At 39.0% G+C, this 17,747-nt stretch overlaps 1 protein-coding gene across 1 annotated transcript; it reads right to left on the reverse strand.

Annotated features, from left to right (window-relative positions):
• Positions 1-15: 15 nt before the first annotated feature.
• Positions 16-17,415, reverse strand: KLB (klotho beta). The gene is made up of 5 exons (XM_058837127.1): positions 16,552-17,415; positions 8,373-8,880; positions 5,861-6,129; positions 3,214-4,357; positions 16-1,601 (listed from the first exon to the last, which is right to left on the reverse strand). Exons 1-5 carry the CDS (start codon positions 17,287-17,289, stop codon positions 1,240-1,242), a joined length of 3,021 nt encoding a protein of 1,006 aa, XP_058693110.1. The 5' UTR covers positions 17,290-17,415; the 3' UTR covers positions 16-1,239.
• Positions 17,416-17,747: the final 332 nt, after the last annotated feature.

The following is a 17,747-nucleotide window of genomic DNA, read 5'->3' on the forward strand; positions in this document are numbered from 1 at the left end:
AATGGGTTTTCAAACCATCAAACTTCATTCAGACTGAATGAGAGTCACAGCATTAAGAAACAACAAAAGCACTGTTCTCACAGAGGAGAGACCAATGTTCTTTCACATCTTTTCTCAAGCCTTAGACTTGTGATGACAGAATTTGAAGTAGATGAAAAACAAAATTGAAATCAGTAGCTAGATTTGTAAGACCATTTAAATTAAATGTGTAGATAGATGCAGCAGTCTGAAAATATGATGCTTTATTTTTATTGCTCAATTAAGAAAACAAAGGACTTGACCTCAAAGGTCAGTCAGAGTGTATCACTGAGTTTCACCAGCAGTGGTTTGTGTTTATCTGGTGATACACTGCCATGTAGCAACATCTGACTGGGAGGTTGTACTATTTCTGTGCAATAGTATAATCTACATTGTCACTTACTCCATTCAGTTTGGAAAAAAATACAAAATACGGGGATAGTGCAGAAACAAGCTTGGCAACAAGTTGCTAAAGCATCCCACGGGTGTTAAGAAATGCCAAAAATTGCCTGAAGATCCACGTATAATGACAAGTACAATTTACATTCATCACTACTGAGTGGGTTAATAGTTACTATTTATTTAGATGTTCTCTGCCAGTAAAAATTTTTATGGCTTCCCCATTTTGGAGATGAAAAATAGTGATTGTATATGGTTTGTCTTCAGTTACACTTGCTTAAAATTACTTCACCCAATCTATAAGGGATGTCTGTTGGTCAATAATGGAGTTAACTTGGTTTTGTTCTTTTTGGGGTATCTTCAGAAGCTGGCCTGGTGTATTTCATTCCTGCTGGTGTACTTACTTGAAGGTGTGTGGGTTTAATAACACTTTCTAAACCCTAACAGCTGTAGTTTCATGCTCAACAACATAACATGAATACACATCACAAGACACATTTATTCATACAAAAGTGCATATCAGTTCTCAAAAGTTGCTCTTTGCAAGTAAATCTCTTTTAAAAGTTATTCCAAGGCACAGGAGAGTCATAATTCTTTTTTTTTTTAGATGAAGTTGTCTTCTATGTACAGTAGGTGGCAAAAAGTAATTTCACCAGAAACAAGTGCCATGGCTCTTCTTCCTGTAAAAGTGATTACTTTGAATGAAATGCTTGGGGGTGTGTGACTGGAGTGACTCAGCGCTTTTCCACCGTTGTCTTGAGTGGCATCATCCACTGTAGAATGCAGTGACTGGTCTCACTGAAAGTGAGCTTGTGCTCCCTATTAAAATGAGACACAGATGCACTTGATGCTTTTTGCCTTAAAATGTTTCCTTCTTTTTCTTTTGTGAAAAAAAATAATAGCTAAAAGCAAAATGAGGGTACAGAAAAGGCAGCAGGCAAAGAAGATTAATGGCTTCTTCTGAGAAATAAACAAGCAGATGCTACACTGCTTTTCATGGCTAGAGGGGCCACAGACTGTGTAGTCAGCAGGAAAGCCATTGTTGCTTATCAGGCTATTGTAAAATTTTATTGAAGGCTTTCCTTTTGAATCAGAAGTGAAGAATCCAAATCTGGGTTTAGATTTTTCTTCAGTCAGCTTAAATGCGTAGTAGCCTTTAATCTTGACTTTGTCAATGTAGTAGGCTGAGAAGGAAAAGAAACCAAAACAAAGTGTTAGTGTACTTATAAAATATTTACTGCTTCTAATACTCAGTTGTCTCAGTTCTGTGGGAACAGTGCCTTACTGTTTTTAAAAAATCCTTATGATTTGGGAATTTTTGGACCTACCCCATGAAAATTGGATTTGGACAGGGTTGGAGCTGGCTGGAAGTTTGTTTTCCTGGGAAAAGCCAGATGCTGCTCTTAACTGAAGCCATCTGCCCTGACTCAGGAGCAGCTTCCCATTGGTGCCATGAGAGTAGCTTTCCAAGAATTCCTGCCCTCCTTCAAACTCGGCTGCTCCTCCCTGCAGAGTGTGTGGCTCTGTGTTACACTGTTGCACCCAAATGCTGGGTGAAAATACTTAAAAATAGCAGGCCTTGAAGTCATGTGCCAGCAGTAAGCATAGTTGGAAACGTGACCCCGATTAGAACATGTAAATTGGGGCATCTTTTTATGAGTGCTGTAAAGTATTATGGTCTCTGAAAATTAAAATGGGAATACTGTAATGAAATGCCTTTTAAACAACCCTTTCATTTAATAACTTCCTTTAATAATGTATTGGTTTTTTGCTTACAGTATGAACTTAACATGGAAAATAAGTCAGCAAATGCTCATTAGTCCTGTAGTAACTGAGAAAGCCAAGTATGGAGAGAGAACACTTTGTTTCTTCGTGTCGAAAAGTAATCTGAAGCCATGCTTAGCCATGAGCAAGATTTGTCTCATTTTTTATTAACTCCTAGCGAGGAGAAACCAGGATATCTAGACTGAATTTGATATCAGTTGCCTCAGAAAAGCTTTTGAATCCCCCATGCCCTGATCAGGATCTCTCTAACGCTTACCAGTAGGGAACAGTGAGGCCAAGGATGTATTCCAAATCTTATTTTGCCTCTATTGTTCAGGTACCAAGGCCTTGCTGGTAGCCTTCATCTCACTGCTTTTTTTAAATGATTGGTTGGAGGAAGAGGGAGGGGAGGGATGAGGTCCCTGCAGCATTTCTCATACAACAAGTGGTTGCTGAAGATGATTGCCTTGAATGTTTTTGTACTCCATAACTCTTACTGGTTTTTCTCTAAAGTGAAGATTCCCATATGTGCTCAGATAAAAGCAGTGGAATAAAAACTAGAACTGGACTCTCCCTTCAACAGCAGCTGGTGCTGCTAGTGCCCTGCTGTATTTCTTCTGTATGTCCCTCCAGGTCTCTGTGGACTTGCTTGCACTTTCCTGTCCAATGACTAGTTCAGCAAGCAAGGAGGCTCTTGCCTTTCTCTAGAGAGAAGAAATACTAATCGTCTCTTGGGAGTTGAAGTGCCATCTCCTAATAACTTCTGAGTAACTACGCTGCTGTATGTGCATGCCCAGAGATGGTTTAAACTGGAGGCAGCTGTAGCTGCGTTTTGTGCAAGGCACTTGATGCTATTCCTTTGTGTCATAGCTGCCCTGAGTGTGAGTGCAGAGTTGGGCCTCTCAGGGGGTCAGTGCTGCTGGCTCCTGCATCTGAACCAGGACTGCTCACTCTGTCCAGGGCAAGACTTGCCATGCCTGGGTCTGAGCCATGGAAATGGCTCTGGGGAACTTGAATCTGTCATGTACTCACCTTTTAAAACCTCTTGAATGTATTTGCCCAAGTAATAATTTCGAAGTTCATCATTGTCTAAGGAAGGGTCATCTATTCCATTTGCTGTGATGTAAATGTCAATATCACCGTAAGTTTTTTTGATCCATCTAAGAACACTGCGCATTCCCCAAGGCACCACCGCCAAACGAGAAGGGGAGCTCAGGCAGGTGATATCCTGCAGAAATTGAATGTCACGATCAAATTCATACTGGCTTTCATTCCGAGGTTCGTGAATCACAAATCTGGTGGTGAAATGATTCAGTGCATAAAAGTCAGCTGCACCTTTGACAAGCTGCTTTTCCTCACTTGTGAAAGATGGCAACAAAGTATATGAGAGGCCTTTTCTGTTTTTAAAGGTGATGTATTCCCTCATAGTAGCTGGATAGTCCCCAGTCTTAAATATGGGATTGGCAAACCAGCCTATTTCAAACTGAAGAAACCTGTTGGCAGCTTTTGAATGAGATTCAAAGAAGGGGTTGGCAGGCTCAGCCCAGTCCGAATGCAGGGACAGGGACACTTTGCCATACTGAGAGGACCGGAACTGCTCATCATATATTCTCCAGGCCATGGCGTGTGCTATTAATAAATTGTGTGCTGCCCGATAGGTGTCATTGCTGCTCCTGTTGTAGACATTGCTTAGCTGGTTAGGCTCATTTATTGTAATCCAAAGTTTAACCAAATCGCCAAGTTCCCTAAAACACAAAGCTGCGTAGTCTTGAAAAGCATAGGCAGTGGATTGGTTCAACCATCCTCCTGTCTGCAGCAAAGGACGTGGCAGGCCCAGGTACGTGTGAGTTGGATAATACAAGGTGACCATGGATTGAATGTTGAGTTTCAGGACTTCACTAATTACACATCTGTAATACCTAAGAACTTGCCTGTTGACCACTGACAAATCTCCATTGGGTAAAATTAGTGACCAGTCAAGTGCAAATCTGTAATGGGTGACTTTCATTTTTTCCAGGAGATCCAGTTGCTTTTTAATACTGACAAAGTCTGTGCACTGTGCTGGTCGGGTTTTTAGCTTTACCCCTTCAACTTTGTGCAGAAGCCCATCTCCTGTGACATTCCAGAGGTACAAGCTGGAATCACAGAACTGTGGTGAGGAAGCTGCCAATTCTGCCTGTGAAAATAAAAATGTGTTACAATGGGTTTTAATTGAATGAACATAATACCTGCTTGTAGTCTGCACTTCTGCCTGTGTTTAGCTGTTGATTCGTGCTGGTTGTCAGAAGGCCCTCCTTAGATGCTCCAGGGGCAAGAGGGTAACCAACTCACCTATATGGGCTTTGTGCTAGTGGTCATCTTATCATTCTGTTCCTTTCCATATGAAAAACATCAAAATTGCACGTTTTTCTTTTCAATTACACATGGGCATTTGTCCTGCCACCAGGCTACATGCATGACATATTTTCACACACATGAAGTTCACTCTGGTCATGCACACAGCAGTTCTCAGGCAGCTGCCAGGAGAGTGGGCAGTGACAACAAGCACCAGGGGCTGTAAGAGGCGGGCATGGATTACTTTGGCACTGCTGCTGTGATCAGCCTTGTGAAACTGAGGTACAGTAATCTGACACAAACAGCTTGTACCATTTAGTTATGTCTTTTCTATTTCCTACTAGTTGAAAAGCTTCTGAATAGCACATTTTTTTTTTATATTCCAATTTTTAAATACTTTTTGTAGGTTTCAAAGTACAATATAGTGGACTTAAAATATTTAGATTGGTTTTCCTTTAAAGAAAATGTACTTTTTTGTGCTGCATATTAACAAGATATATAGAAGCTTAACTTTTTTTCCCCTATGGTTGTCAGTGAATGGTTTAAATTATGGGATTTTGCTGTTATTTTTTGAGGCTGATATTTGTCGTGGGACTGTGTGTGATGACAAGAAGGGTATCCCAACACTGGCCATATATACAGTTAGCTTATTTACTGAGTTTAAAGCCGAAATAGAAGAAAAATAAATAAGTTCTGTAGGAACCAGTTTGGACAAAAGGTCATAGGATCTGTTTTCTAATGTGAGCTCAGATGGTAAAACCTCAAGGTTGCTTATATTCACCTGTGCTATGTGTCTTTTTAAAGAATGGCTTCTTACCCACTTCTCTAAGTGGCACTTAGAGCCAGGCCTAGCCCAGGAATTTGTTTCTGCTGTAGACAAGCCCTGGAGCCTGCAGGTCGCTCTGCTGCCACCAGCACAATCACTTTGTCCCCGCCCTTTGTTACTCTCTCCATCAGGCCATCACAAGCATCCCTATGGCCACACTGCAAACTGGATTTGGAAACCCCTGGTTGAAAAATAACCCAGTAACAATTGGTTGGATCAACCTCTTGGTCTGAAATTTCCTCATCTGATCTGCCACATGGAGATGCAAGCAGTGGGAGGGCTGAGCCTGGAAGGGCTCCTGCAGCAGTCTGCTGCTGCTGCAGCAGCCAGCATCCCATGACCCCCTCACCTGAAAACCTGGAAACACATGAAATTGAAGCAATGCAAATATGGCTTAACTTCTGTTGGCAGTGTGCATTGAAATTCTTGAATGCAATGTGCTGTATACAGTCATTCGTTCACAAAGTTGAAGTTGCTGATCACTGATGATCAATGATCCTATTAATATTTTATGCTTACCTTGAGAACGGACTCAGTGATACCCCAGGAGAAGTCACAGGAGAACTGAGCCTGCAAGTTTGGGGTAGAATCCTTTGGGAAGAAGCCATTTTCTTGTATGATTTGTTTATAATAAAGTGCAGATGACTTGGGAATTCTTTCCTTTTTTTTGCTTTTGAAATCCACATAAAACAATCCACGCCTGATGTTGTAAGCATATTGCCATTCGAAGCCATCAAGGAGGGACCAGGCTGTGTAACCAAACACATCTATGTTGTCGTATTTAATAGCTGCATAAGAGAAGGTAACATCCATGAATCTTGTATTTAGTACCCTATATAAAGGGGTATTTATAAGAAAGGGCTATTTGCTTTGAAAATCATAAGTGTCTTCTCAACATTTGTAGGGTTATTGACCCACTGTAATTCATTTTAAAACTGACATATACATCTTAGTCTTTATTTACTGAAAAAAAGTTGTCACTAATTCCTTAAGAAATTAAATTACTGTAGGATGCTTTATTTCTTCTCTGAGCAAACAGGAAATATTATACCACATCCAGGTTTGAAGTTGCATTTGACAGTTTGTCAGTAAAAAAATACCAGTAAAATTAGAGAATCATGAGTAAAAATAAAGGGAGGAACAGTTGATCTGGTTTGTAACTTTGTTATGAAGCTAAAACTCGCTACGTTTATTTGAAAGATGTCTGCAAGTTCAACCATTTGGGAATGTCTACTCAGCTTGTAAATTGAAAAATTGATTTTGTTGGCATGGGACTCTTAATGACTTTAGAGAAGTTGGGTTGACTAACCCAGAGACTGATTTAGTTACAGAATGGGTGCAGTGCATGCTGATTTCTTCAGACAATCTTAACATCCCTCTTGCAAAGGAGTCTAGATATGATCTTTTATACGTATCTCAGATGTGGAACCTGATTCTTCAGGAAGGGCAGCAGAACCTACAAAGCAGCTTCTCAGTGGACACCAAGTAAGCACAATGTTTTTTACTCGTTTAGACTCATGCCAGCTGGCAGCCTGGAAGAAAAGTCCAAACTCCATGGTCAGTCATGTTCACTGCCTGTTGCCAGCTTTAAGCTAGGAAATAATAGGGGATAACTCTTCACATTAACCTTCTGAGGGCTGGAATGCCCAAGGCAAAACAGTGACCAAGTAGGGTTGCTGAGGATTTTAACACAGACAGGTGTACAAGTCATATTTTAACTGTAGTCCACCACACTATTAAGCCAAGGAATAAAGATGAAGTTTTCTGGTTCATGCCTTCCCAATATCATTTAGCCTCATTTTGTCTTTCATTTTGCATCATTCTGAATTTCCACTGAACTTCCTTGCCCTAGTCACACAACCAGGCTGCAACTTAAGCAGAAAGCAGTTTTACACAATGCAGGTCTTGATGCAGCAGAGTTCCAAGGTACCCAGCTGCATCAGCATAGTCCAGCTGGATGTTTTCCTAGTTGCCAGATGAAACCAGAAAGCCCAAGAGCTTGCAATGTGAGTATATGAGAAGCTGATAGTCAAGTCAGAATACTGGAAAGGAGATGAGGAAATGTAACAAAGCAATACAATGGCATGTATTTTCAAAGAAAGCAACTTCTAAATTAGGGAAAGCACAGGAGAAAGTACAAAAATGTCTGCAAATACCCATTGCAAAATGCAGAAGAAGAGAATGATGTAGAGGATAAAGAGATAAGCTAGAATGGTCTTGCAAGTAAAGATGAGTACTTGATGTCCACAATGAGGAAGGCTGAACAAATGGGAGCAGACATCTAGGGACAGAGTAAGTGACAACTGAGAACACTTTTGTTTGTAGAAGCATACTGAATAGATGGGGGTAAGTTTAATTGTCAGGGCAAAAGATGCTGTGGTACTTGAGATGGTGCATGCTGAGATTTTGTGGCAGTTTAAATGGGTAGGGGAAAAGGTACTATTTTACATATGTTTTATGGTAAAGAAAAATTAGGCAGGTGAAAGGTAGAGATCTGGAGGATCAGAGTGAGAGTATGTTTGTAGCATTGTCTGCAGGGACAGTGAAAGGAGAGGGCAGAAAGAGGTCAGGATCCTGTGTCTAAGAGTGAGGATGAGAAAAGCCTCCTGAAAAACAAAGGGAAGGTTTGGGGCAGAAACAAGGGGTGAAGGTAGGAAAGGTCAGGAGTTAACCTGTGTTAACCAGGAGTGACATTCACAGAAGAAGATCTTAAGGTTTTTCTGTGCCTACTATAGGTGGAGTCTTAGAGTCCTGTAGGAGTAATAATTTGAGAATGGAAACCATAACCCTACCAATGTGGATGTTGGACTTTAGCTTTCTGAGACAGGGGCTCTGGGTTTTTTCTGTTTGTACAACACCTAGCACCAGTAGATCCTGATCCATGACTTGTACTCATGCAGTATAAATAATTAATGATTAACTTTGTTACCACTATCTCTTTAAAGAAAAAAAGATTAAATTATTACAGAGTTAAATATCAAATGATCAAAAGTGCCCTCTGAAAAATCCAACAAGTAATTTCTGTACAAACCTTGTAAAACCTTATTAATGAAGTTTTTCATCATGTAGATGGCTGTGGTGTCATCTGTTTTCACATGGCTGTCAGTGAACCAGCCATTCTCTGCAATCAAGATTCGAGGACTGTTGTATTCCAGTTTAATCCAGTTCAGTACTTCCCTCAAATTGAGTGACAAATTTTGTCCCATTTTTGGTAGAGTGTTTGGAGGTTTAAAGTTACTAGGACCAAAGGAAAAAGCAAAGAAGTCAGCTGTTCCCTTTATGTAGTTTTTTTCATCTTCGGTAAAGCGTGGCAAAAACAAGAATTCATTTTTCAGTTCTTCTGGATAATCACCATCCCCATGGATAGGTTTAGCAAACCATCCAAGTACTCTCTCCATAGACTTCTGGCATTTAGCAATGTCTGACTCATCTTCCAGTTTGTTAGGCTCAATCCAGTGGGATCCCAATACTATGGATATCATCCCCTTCTGATAGGGTTCGAAGTTTTCTTTATAAGTATGCCAAACTTTTGCATGAGCCTGATGAGAGAAAAATAGCATTGAATTGTAACTCTAATAAAGTCTCTATGCGCTGGCAGCTTGAGAGGCAGGTAGCTCCATCTGAGTCACTGCAGGCTTATATGGAAGTATCAGTTAAGGCACATTAACTACCCTGCACAGGACAGTCACTGTTACTCTTCAAGGTTCCTTAGGATGAGGGCAGCGCTTGGTAACTCCTGTGCTGTTCCTATGACACGTTAAGGCTGTGGCTTTTTGTCTTTTAACATATGCCTAAATTTCAGGAGAGATCCCACCAGGGATGAGAATAGCTGTTACATGGACACTCTGGAACAGCTCTAACAGTGGGATTTGAACCCTGTGATCTAGCCAGTCCCATCTGAGTCTTTCTCTGTCAAATGGTGATTCCTGATATGGTTAAAATTTCAAACCATCTTTACAATTATTCCATCAATTATGCATCTCATATGATATTTCATTTGTCAGTGGTGACTCTGTGATACTAACTGCTCTGTGCTCCGCAGGTTACCTGAACTCATTCTGATCAAACCACATGCACCCCATCCCTCCTTTTGGGATTTAGTTGTTTTATTTTGGCCTAGTCATAGGAGCAAGTGTTCAAGTTTTGGTATTTGCACAATCCCTAAATGTAAAAAACCCAGCTGTGAAGTTTGAACTCAAATGTCAACTTTCACAGTTCTAAGTGAGAATTTTGTTCAGGATTTTAGTTAATTTCTTCTTTGAAATGGCCACTGCACTGTATCACGTCTTAATACCACTTTTCTGATTATCATCGTGTTTTAGAAAGCGCAGCATTATCACACATCACAATTAGCTTCAAATGTCACATCATTAATTGCTTAAGTAAGGCCATACAGCAGACAAAACTTACACAAAACCAGAAATACATGGGAGACTGAGGAACCACTACCATTGTCAAAGTCCTATAAGGAAACAGGACAGGTAGGTCAGAGAGAAGTGACTCTGGACTGCAGCGTGAATCACATCAGGTGATCTGACCCAGGGGAGGGGAGCTGACCTCGCTCAGCTGAAGGGTTGTCAAGTAACTCAGGGTTTACCTTATGCCTGTAGTGTGGCTTTATACTCTTAAGCTGGAAAGAAAATAACAGTTTGCACCCAGAAAAAACATTAGGAGCATTGTGAAACAGAGTGCTGAGTTAGATTGTCATCATTACTAAGCCAAACAGCACTGCTTACCTTAGTTACCTCAGTTAATTTATCTAGAAACACACAGCCTTGACAGTTTAAAAAAACTGCAAAAGGCCTGATGTCAAGTAGGTATTTGTTTAAGCAGGGGAGTACCAAAGAATTACAGTTTGTGAAATTTTGTGTATCAGCTGTTTATGGTTTCTAAGGTCACGCTCGTAACATTTGTTCAAGGTCTGTCTTTGAAAATACTGATAAAGTGACACTAACCTTTGAAATGCAGGTTCAGTAGCTGAAGAGGGAAGCCATCAAAAATGGACTCATGAGGCAAATTGCAAGATAGAGTTTAAGTAATATAAAATGGATTTCTTGGCAGCCTCATCAGAAAATTAAAGTGGCCAGTGCCATCTCTTTGGTTGCCCTCACTGTTCTCTCCTGAAAGTCCCTCCACCCTGGTTACTCTGTGCTCTGCCTCTAGTGTTTTCTCACCTGGTTTCTACACTTTTCCTCCAGACACAGCCCACAAACACCACTGTTGAACGAGAGGCATATGGCTGCATTGGCTTAACAAGAAGCCCCCCACTGCACTCACCTGTATAATGCACAGTGCCATGACAACAGCACCAGGTAAATCATAGCAATCACACTTGTCTAGGTGAAGTGGAGAAAGATGGCTTTGCCAAAAAAACAAGTAATTAGAATATGGTATTGACATATAAAAGCCAGTCAGGGATAACTCGTATTCATATACATCTTCAGAAGGTGATTAGAAGAAAATAAAGTTACTATTAAAAATAATGTGTACAGTAGAGAACACAGCCACAGGTGTAATACTAGAGGAGTAGACCTCAAGTATAAATAAGTACATTTAATATGAGTCAAGACAGAATCCTCATATACAAATTTGTATGCATCACCGATGTCTTAATTCTGAGGATTAATTCTTACTGTAAAAAACATGTCACTGTCTACAGTAAGGGTTTTAGAGACATAGTATGCACAATATAATTTTTTTCCCTATAATTCTGTTTTGAGTTGTTAATTGTCTGTAAAGAAGCTTAACATTCTCAGATAGAGGGTGTTTGCTAAATGCAAATTATTGTTAATAGAATCAGTTGATTCATATCATTTGTTTTCTAAGACCAGATATGAAACAAACATCAATTTAAAAGTCATATCATACATCAAATCGGGTATTTTCAGTAAATCTTGACTAATCTTTTTTCAGTTAGAGTTTAATCCCTAATCTTTCACTTTCCTTGTTAGAGCAAGGACAAATGTCAAGGCTAAATACACAAAGTAGGATCAATATTGGGTATTTATTCTAGATAGGTATGACTCACTAATTTCAGCATATTTTCCTGGTATTAATGTAGAAAATATTCCCTAGTCTTGAAAGCCACAGAGAGTGCTATGTCAGTTAGTATTAACCCCATAAAAAGGCTGGAAAAGTCAACTTAATAAATTGAACACAACAGTATTGGTCTTTTTTCTTTTTTAATTACTCTCATACTTCTTCAAATTCTGATCCTGTAATTTAACATATGCCTATGCAAAGAGATTTTAATAGAAATAGCAATACCTTCAAATTCTTAAGATACTTCAGTCAAGAAATTTTTCTTTGAACAGCAATGAGTATACAAAACAATGTCAGGTGTGTATGGAGTTATTTTAGTGTGCTGGAAATCAAGAGCATTTAGGAAAACTAGAATTCAAAAAATGCCAATAAAATAATTTGGGCTTTTTGTTTACTTGTTTGGTGTTTAAACCATGAAGAACTAGAATGTAGAGTCTGTTGATGTTACACTTCAGAAGAAGGGCAGCGATGTGCGGCATATTTGGAGAGTGTATTTCTGTTCAAAGCCTTTTTGGTCTGTGGTGAAGATGCCCCATAGTCAGTAGAGCTAAAGCAGAAATAAACCCTTTATTTTGCAAACTGAATATCAATCCTTGTGAAGGACTGCCTACATCTCAGGATGCAGGTGACTATACTTCTTGAGAGGGTGTTATGAAGGACTGAGGCTTCACTGTCAAATTTGCTGTATGTTAACTGTCCTGCATTTGGATGGTGTTTTCCCTAATGACTACCAAGAAATTCAAGAAAACTAACCTGAAAATAGCAAATAATAAAAAAACTATGAATCAATACTGAATTTTACATCATCACTGATGGCTACTACTATTTCAAAAATCTTCCAGCAAAGACACTTTCAAGCATAGATGATTCTGATGTCTACCTTGGAGCCATACGTGATGGAGACAGGTTTCCCTCCTCCTGTAAGAAAATCAGATGCTGGTGTAGTTTCATCTTTCTGCATCCTGAGGAAAGGAGCCTCCTTTGGGGGAAGGAAGTGTCTTGTAGGACATAGAGGTAAAAATTATTCCTCATTCATGAAGTAGAAATTTGTTTTTAAGGAGAATGAATTATAGATAGGACTTTCCTAGGGCACACTCATCCACAGATCCCAAAGTCAACAGTGTCCACTAAGATATGCTGGCATAGTGAGATCTATGCAAGAGCTGGGAGTAATGCAGTTGGGCACAGAAAAGGACTTGATCTGCCATGGACCTATAGAGAGACACCAGGCTTGAAAGTGAATTTGTTACTTTATCCAAGTATGTGATGAAGACATTTTTTAAGGAGACCTCATTTGGACATTTCTCTCCTGGGCTTTTCTGTCAGACGGAAAGGAGTGTGAATAATCTTTAACAGGAAATAAAATAAAATTAAAAAAAGAAAGCCCCTTTCTGCCAGCTAGCAAAGGCAGAACCTCCTGGAGGGCACTGATACAGAGGAGGAAAAGAACACAGGTTGGTCTGCCCTTGTGATATTTACAAACCTCTATCCAAGTATAGAAGAACATAACTAGATATAGACAAAATGGTAATCATATATCAGGTATACATCTCACATAGGTCCCACCACAATGATTTGTCTGCTTTGAATTTTCTTGCTTCTTGTCAGATTTTTTTACTGATTAATCAAAGAAATCCATCTAATTTTTCTGTGTGCCATTTTTTTATTCTCTGCTTCAGTATGACATCTGCCTCAGGAGCAAGCTCATAGTTTGTTTTTTTTTTATTTTCTTTAGTGTGTCTTTCAAATGTTGCATAGCAAGTTACCTGTTATCATTAATTGTTTTCTGATGTTGCCTTTGTGTAGTGCAGTCTCCTTTAAGGAAGAACAGAAATGCACTTTTGATGGCCACCCTCCATCTGGTATAAGATTCCACATGCTCCTTTTATTACTCATAATGACCATATGATTGAAGAGATATTTGTCTAAGAGAATCCCTTAGAAATTAATAATTAAAAAACATCAAAGTTCAGATTCATTTCCCAACAGGTAGTATCAAGTCCTTTAAAATGGTCAGCAGCAATGATTACCCTCTGTGTATGACTAGAACACACAGTGACGTGCAAATACGTTTTTAAAATTGAAATTTTTTAAAACTGGAATTTGAAATTCTTCTTCTGGATTATTTTCCCAATGCAAATCTCCTAAGCACACCCTGCTCAGCAGCCTTTGATTCTGCATTCACTACCTCTCTTTATAGATCTGGAGTAGCAAGGCCTGTGCAAAAGGCAGGGATGTCTCTTAAATAGATGTGTCTGGGGCATTCCCTTAGCAGGATGCAAGGCTTGGAGGGGAGCAGGTAAGAAGTGATTCAACATCAGCAACGCTTTGTGCCAGCCAACACACAGAGCTCTGGGGCTGGATGAAGACAGACCAACCCTATTTTTGTTGGAAAGCCTTAATAAGATCAGTATCTGCCTAGTTACATGAATTCATTCATGGAAGCAGATAATTTTTTAATCAGTTCTAAAATACATGTCATCATGGAGATAATTCTTGAGGTCCTCTTCCAGCCCGGTATTCTATGAACTTTTCCATATGCCAGCCAATCATTTGGGTTTTAAGACTTTGTATTACTTTTGAAAACAATAAAATTGATAATTTAAAATTAAGAGAAATTTCTTTAGCCCTTTTCTAGGGACACAAAGATCTCCAGCAACTTTCCAATTATTCTTAATATAAAATAATCAAAAGTCCAAAAAAGCAGAGGTTTATGGTTTGTTATATTGTTTTTGTGATTCTATTAAACTTAGCTTCAGGTTATGATTCATATATCACATAAAAGCTGTATATAAACAGTGATTAGTTCTGATAACACCATGACTGCAACAATACAGAAGGAAATTAAACTAAAAGATTATTGCAAGAGTTTCATTTAATTTTTCCAAAGATGGTACAAAAAGGCTTGAGAGTGATTTTCAGAAAATTGCTGTGTAACAGTGTGGTAGCCAGATTAGCTTAATTTCAGCATTACAGACCTGTTTTTCCTGCTCTGCATATTTAATGGATGGACCTGGTTTGTGCACAGGGTGGCATTGAGGACCTTGTCTGTCAACAGCCCGTCCAAAAATGAAACCTTGACATGAACAAGAATGTCATTCTTTCTAAAGCTGATGACATAAATGGCAATCTTTTCAAGAGCTTTAACAGGTTTTGCCTCACACTGCCAAAACCTGACATTTTGGTTGATGTTTTATTTTTGGGATGTTTTTGGTTTGCAGTGGGAAATTAGAAGGTAGCCATAATACAATGTCTGAGAAACAGACCAGTATATACTGGTCATGAAAGAAAAACCCATGTGAAATCTCTGGAAAGAGAGAATCTTATGACTTTTCTTGATTCTAAAAGGAGAGATATTTCACAGCACACAAATCCTGATTGTGCATCAATACATTCCATTAATACTGTATTGTCAACAATGCAAAATGAACTGAAAATTTAAACTCACACAAAAATCTTTGAGAAAGATTCTGGCTAGTTGGAACATATAGTACCAGTTGTGACTTCTGTGGAATGGCTGGCTTGCATTACAGTTTATTGAGATAAATAATTATATCTAAAGATAGAAGAGGTGACTCATATCCACTGGTAGCTCAAGAGTTTCCATTCCTTCTCTAACCCCAACCAGAAGACTCCAGTTCCTCAAATACTTCTCCACAAATTTGAGATCTTTCATTGATCTCAAAACTAAAATCTTCAGAAATTTTACAGTGGTAAATTCTGTAAAGTATTAGAACTGTTAATACTTTAGGTAATGTTCATGGGGTTGTAAGAAGTGTAAATAATAGGAAAATATTTTCTGCCTAAGGATAATAAAACAGTAGTTAAAGGATTGTGTTCTGCTGAAAGTCTCCTTAACTCTTTCATCCAAGAGATTTATTTTATACTCTAGAATAAGAAGCAACTATCAAAACAAGTCTGAGAGACAAATAATATTGACCGAGAAAATTAGGTCAGTAATTTGTGTATCAGACCCAGCTGTGCTTGGCTTCCTGGAAAATCCAATTGATTCTTTGGCAGAGGCATATCACTCACTGTGTGCGGTGTGCTGCTTACATGGATTTTACAGAATGTGCAGAGACTCCCTAGTTGGTACTCCACATTTGATTGTCACAATCAGAAATGAAGGCAAGAAATACTGCAATCAAAAATGGTATCTTTTATACTACATAAAATAGCACTTGAAAATAAAAAAAAAATGATTTGTTATCAGTTCTCTTTGAGATGCTTCACAAATCTGTACAGTTAAATAATTCTTCTGCTAAGTCTGAAATCAGTGAGTGACTCAGGATGCTTAACAACTTTTCTGTGTGTAAAATTTCTATTGATTGCAGTGTGACTTTTTTGAAAAATATGTTCCAAAGGTTCAAGGCCAGGAGCAAATTCAAGAATTTGTCAGTTGCAGAATATTTTAACTACTCTGGCCAATAATTTTTTCCCACATGCGTATTTCTTTCTGTAGGATAAACCCATGCAGATTTATTTGTTAATTACATGTATGGCAAGTTGTAGAAAAATTCTCTTTGCGACAGTTAAGAATAGTCTCAGCAGGGGAATTATACTGGCTGCAGAGATGGGATAGTGACCTGCTCTGCAAAGTACTTTGAGCATGGCAGATACAAAAAATACCGTACCTCATGGAAATAATTTGAAACTCTCAAGTACTGAAGAGGACATTTGTTTTCTTCTGAACCCAAGAAGTGCCAACCTTACTAGTGTAGAAGCAAACATTTTGCAGTATGATCTTACTAAGCTAGAACCAATCATATTTACATATACATACTGTATGGCCAGTAAAATTGATTCAATATGCAAATACAAATCAATTTTCTTTTAAACTAATAGAATAGTCATCTCAGCATGGCCAAATCTGTTTAATTAAATGTAAAGAAAATAAATGTTCTTTAATAGTTAGAATTTGTATGTAAAAGCTAATTTAAATAAAATAATAAACAAGCACTTTAAAACAAATGGTTACTGAGTCAGCTAGCTGTTGTGACAAGCAATAAGATCAAAGTGAGGATTAACAGAAAGACTGCCTTAGCTAGCAGCTATTAGTGCTTTCACAGTAGGTAATTTTTTAAAAAAACCTTGATCACAGGACCAATTCCTCCTACTATTTCCCACAGCAGTGCAAAATCAATTTGTAAAATCTTATTATACTGTACCTTGATCAAATTGTGTCCCACTGAGTAGACAGTTCTTATTTTCCCTCTCTCTCCTGGAGCATGAATACCTGTGCCATACCCATGCCAAGCAACTAAATATGGATTGTGGATTGTAATCCAGTACTTAACACGATCCCCAAAGGTCTGGAAGCAAAACGTGGCATAGTCATTGAAGAGATCAATCATCGATTCATTTTTCCATCCCCCGTATTTTTCTTGCAGCATCAAGGGCAGGTCCCAGTGGTACAGTGTAATCACAGGGTAAATATTTCTGTACAGTAGAGAGTCAATAAGGGTGTTATAATACTGAAGCCCTTTTTCATTGGGAGTAGCTACCACTCCAGTGGGGAAAAGTCTTGACCATGAAATTGAAAACTGGTAAAAAGTAACTCCCAAAAAATCCAGGGCCGACAAATCTTTGTCCAACAAGATATAACTGTCAGTGGAGGTGCCTGTGCTGTCAGCATCCCTGAACTCTGAGCGGGTGAAGTGGTCCCAGATGGAGGAACCTTTCCCATCCTTCCTCCAGCTGCCTTCCACCTGGAAAGCTCCTGTCCCTACACCCCAGAGAAACTCTTTGGGGAAAGTGTCATATAAAAACATCTGTGTTTCACTCACGGGGCTGAGGTGGGAGTCCTTTCTCCACACAGATCTTCCCTCTCCAGCAAGCCCAGTAACCATCCTTATGAAAACTAATGTCCAAAAAGCAACAATCTTCTCCAGTCGTTGGCCACACATTACGCCAGTTTATAGTGCTGGTGTTAAATATCAGGTTTCTTGTACTGATGCTGAAAAAATTCCATTCTTTTGCTGGAGTCCACGCTGGGCAGACAGTCTTCATTTGCCACAAGCTGCTGGAGTGTCTTATCAAAGCTTCCCTAAAAGCCTGTGATTGTAAAAGCCCTGTCAATGATTAGCCTGAACTGTGAGACGTAGATCGGGTCAGAGAATGGTGTAATTTATAGGGAGGTGGCCTCTGTGTGGCCACTGAGACACCTACCTGGCTTCTTACTGCAGGCTGCCTGAACAACAGAAATGCCAGGAACTAATTTATCATCATTTAAAGGTCAGTCATCCAGGCGGGATAATATAGGTGACAGAGGATCTAAGAAGCTATCACATCTTTTATTTCTTGTGGAGTTGTATTTTGAGGAAACATTAATACAATTCACACTAGCTAATCACCAGTTTAAAGG

Source organism: Poecile atricapillus, chromosome 4, assembly GCF_030490865.1.
Source record: "Poecile atricapillus isolate bPoeAtr1 chromosome 4, bPoeAtr1.hap1, whole genome shotgun sequence".
Taxonomy (NCBI): Eukaryota; Metazoa; Chordata; class Aves; order Passeriformes; family Paridae; genus Poecile; species Poecile atricapillus.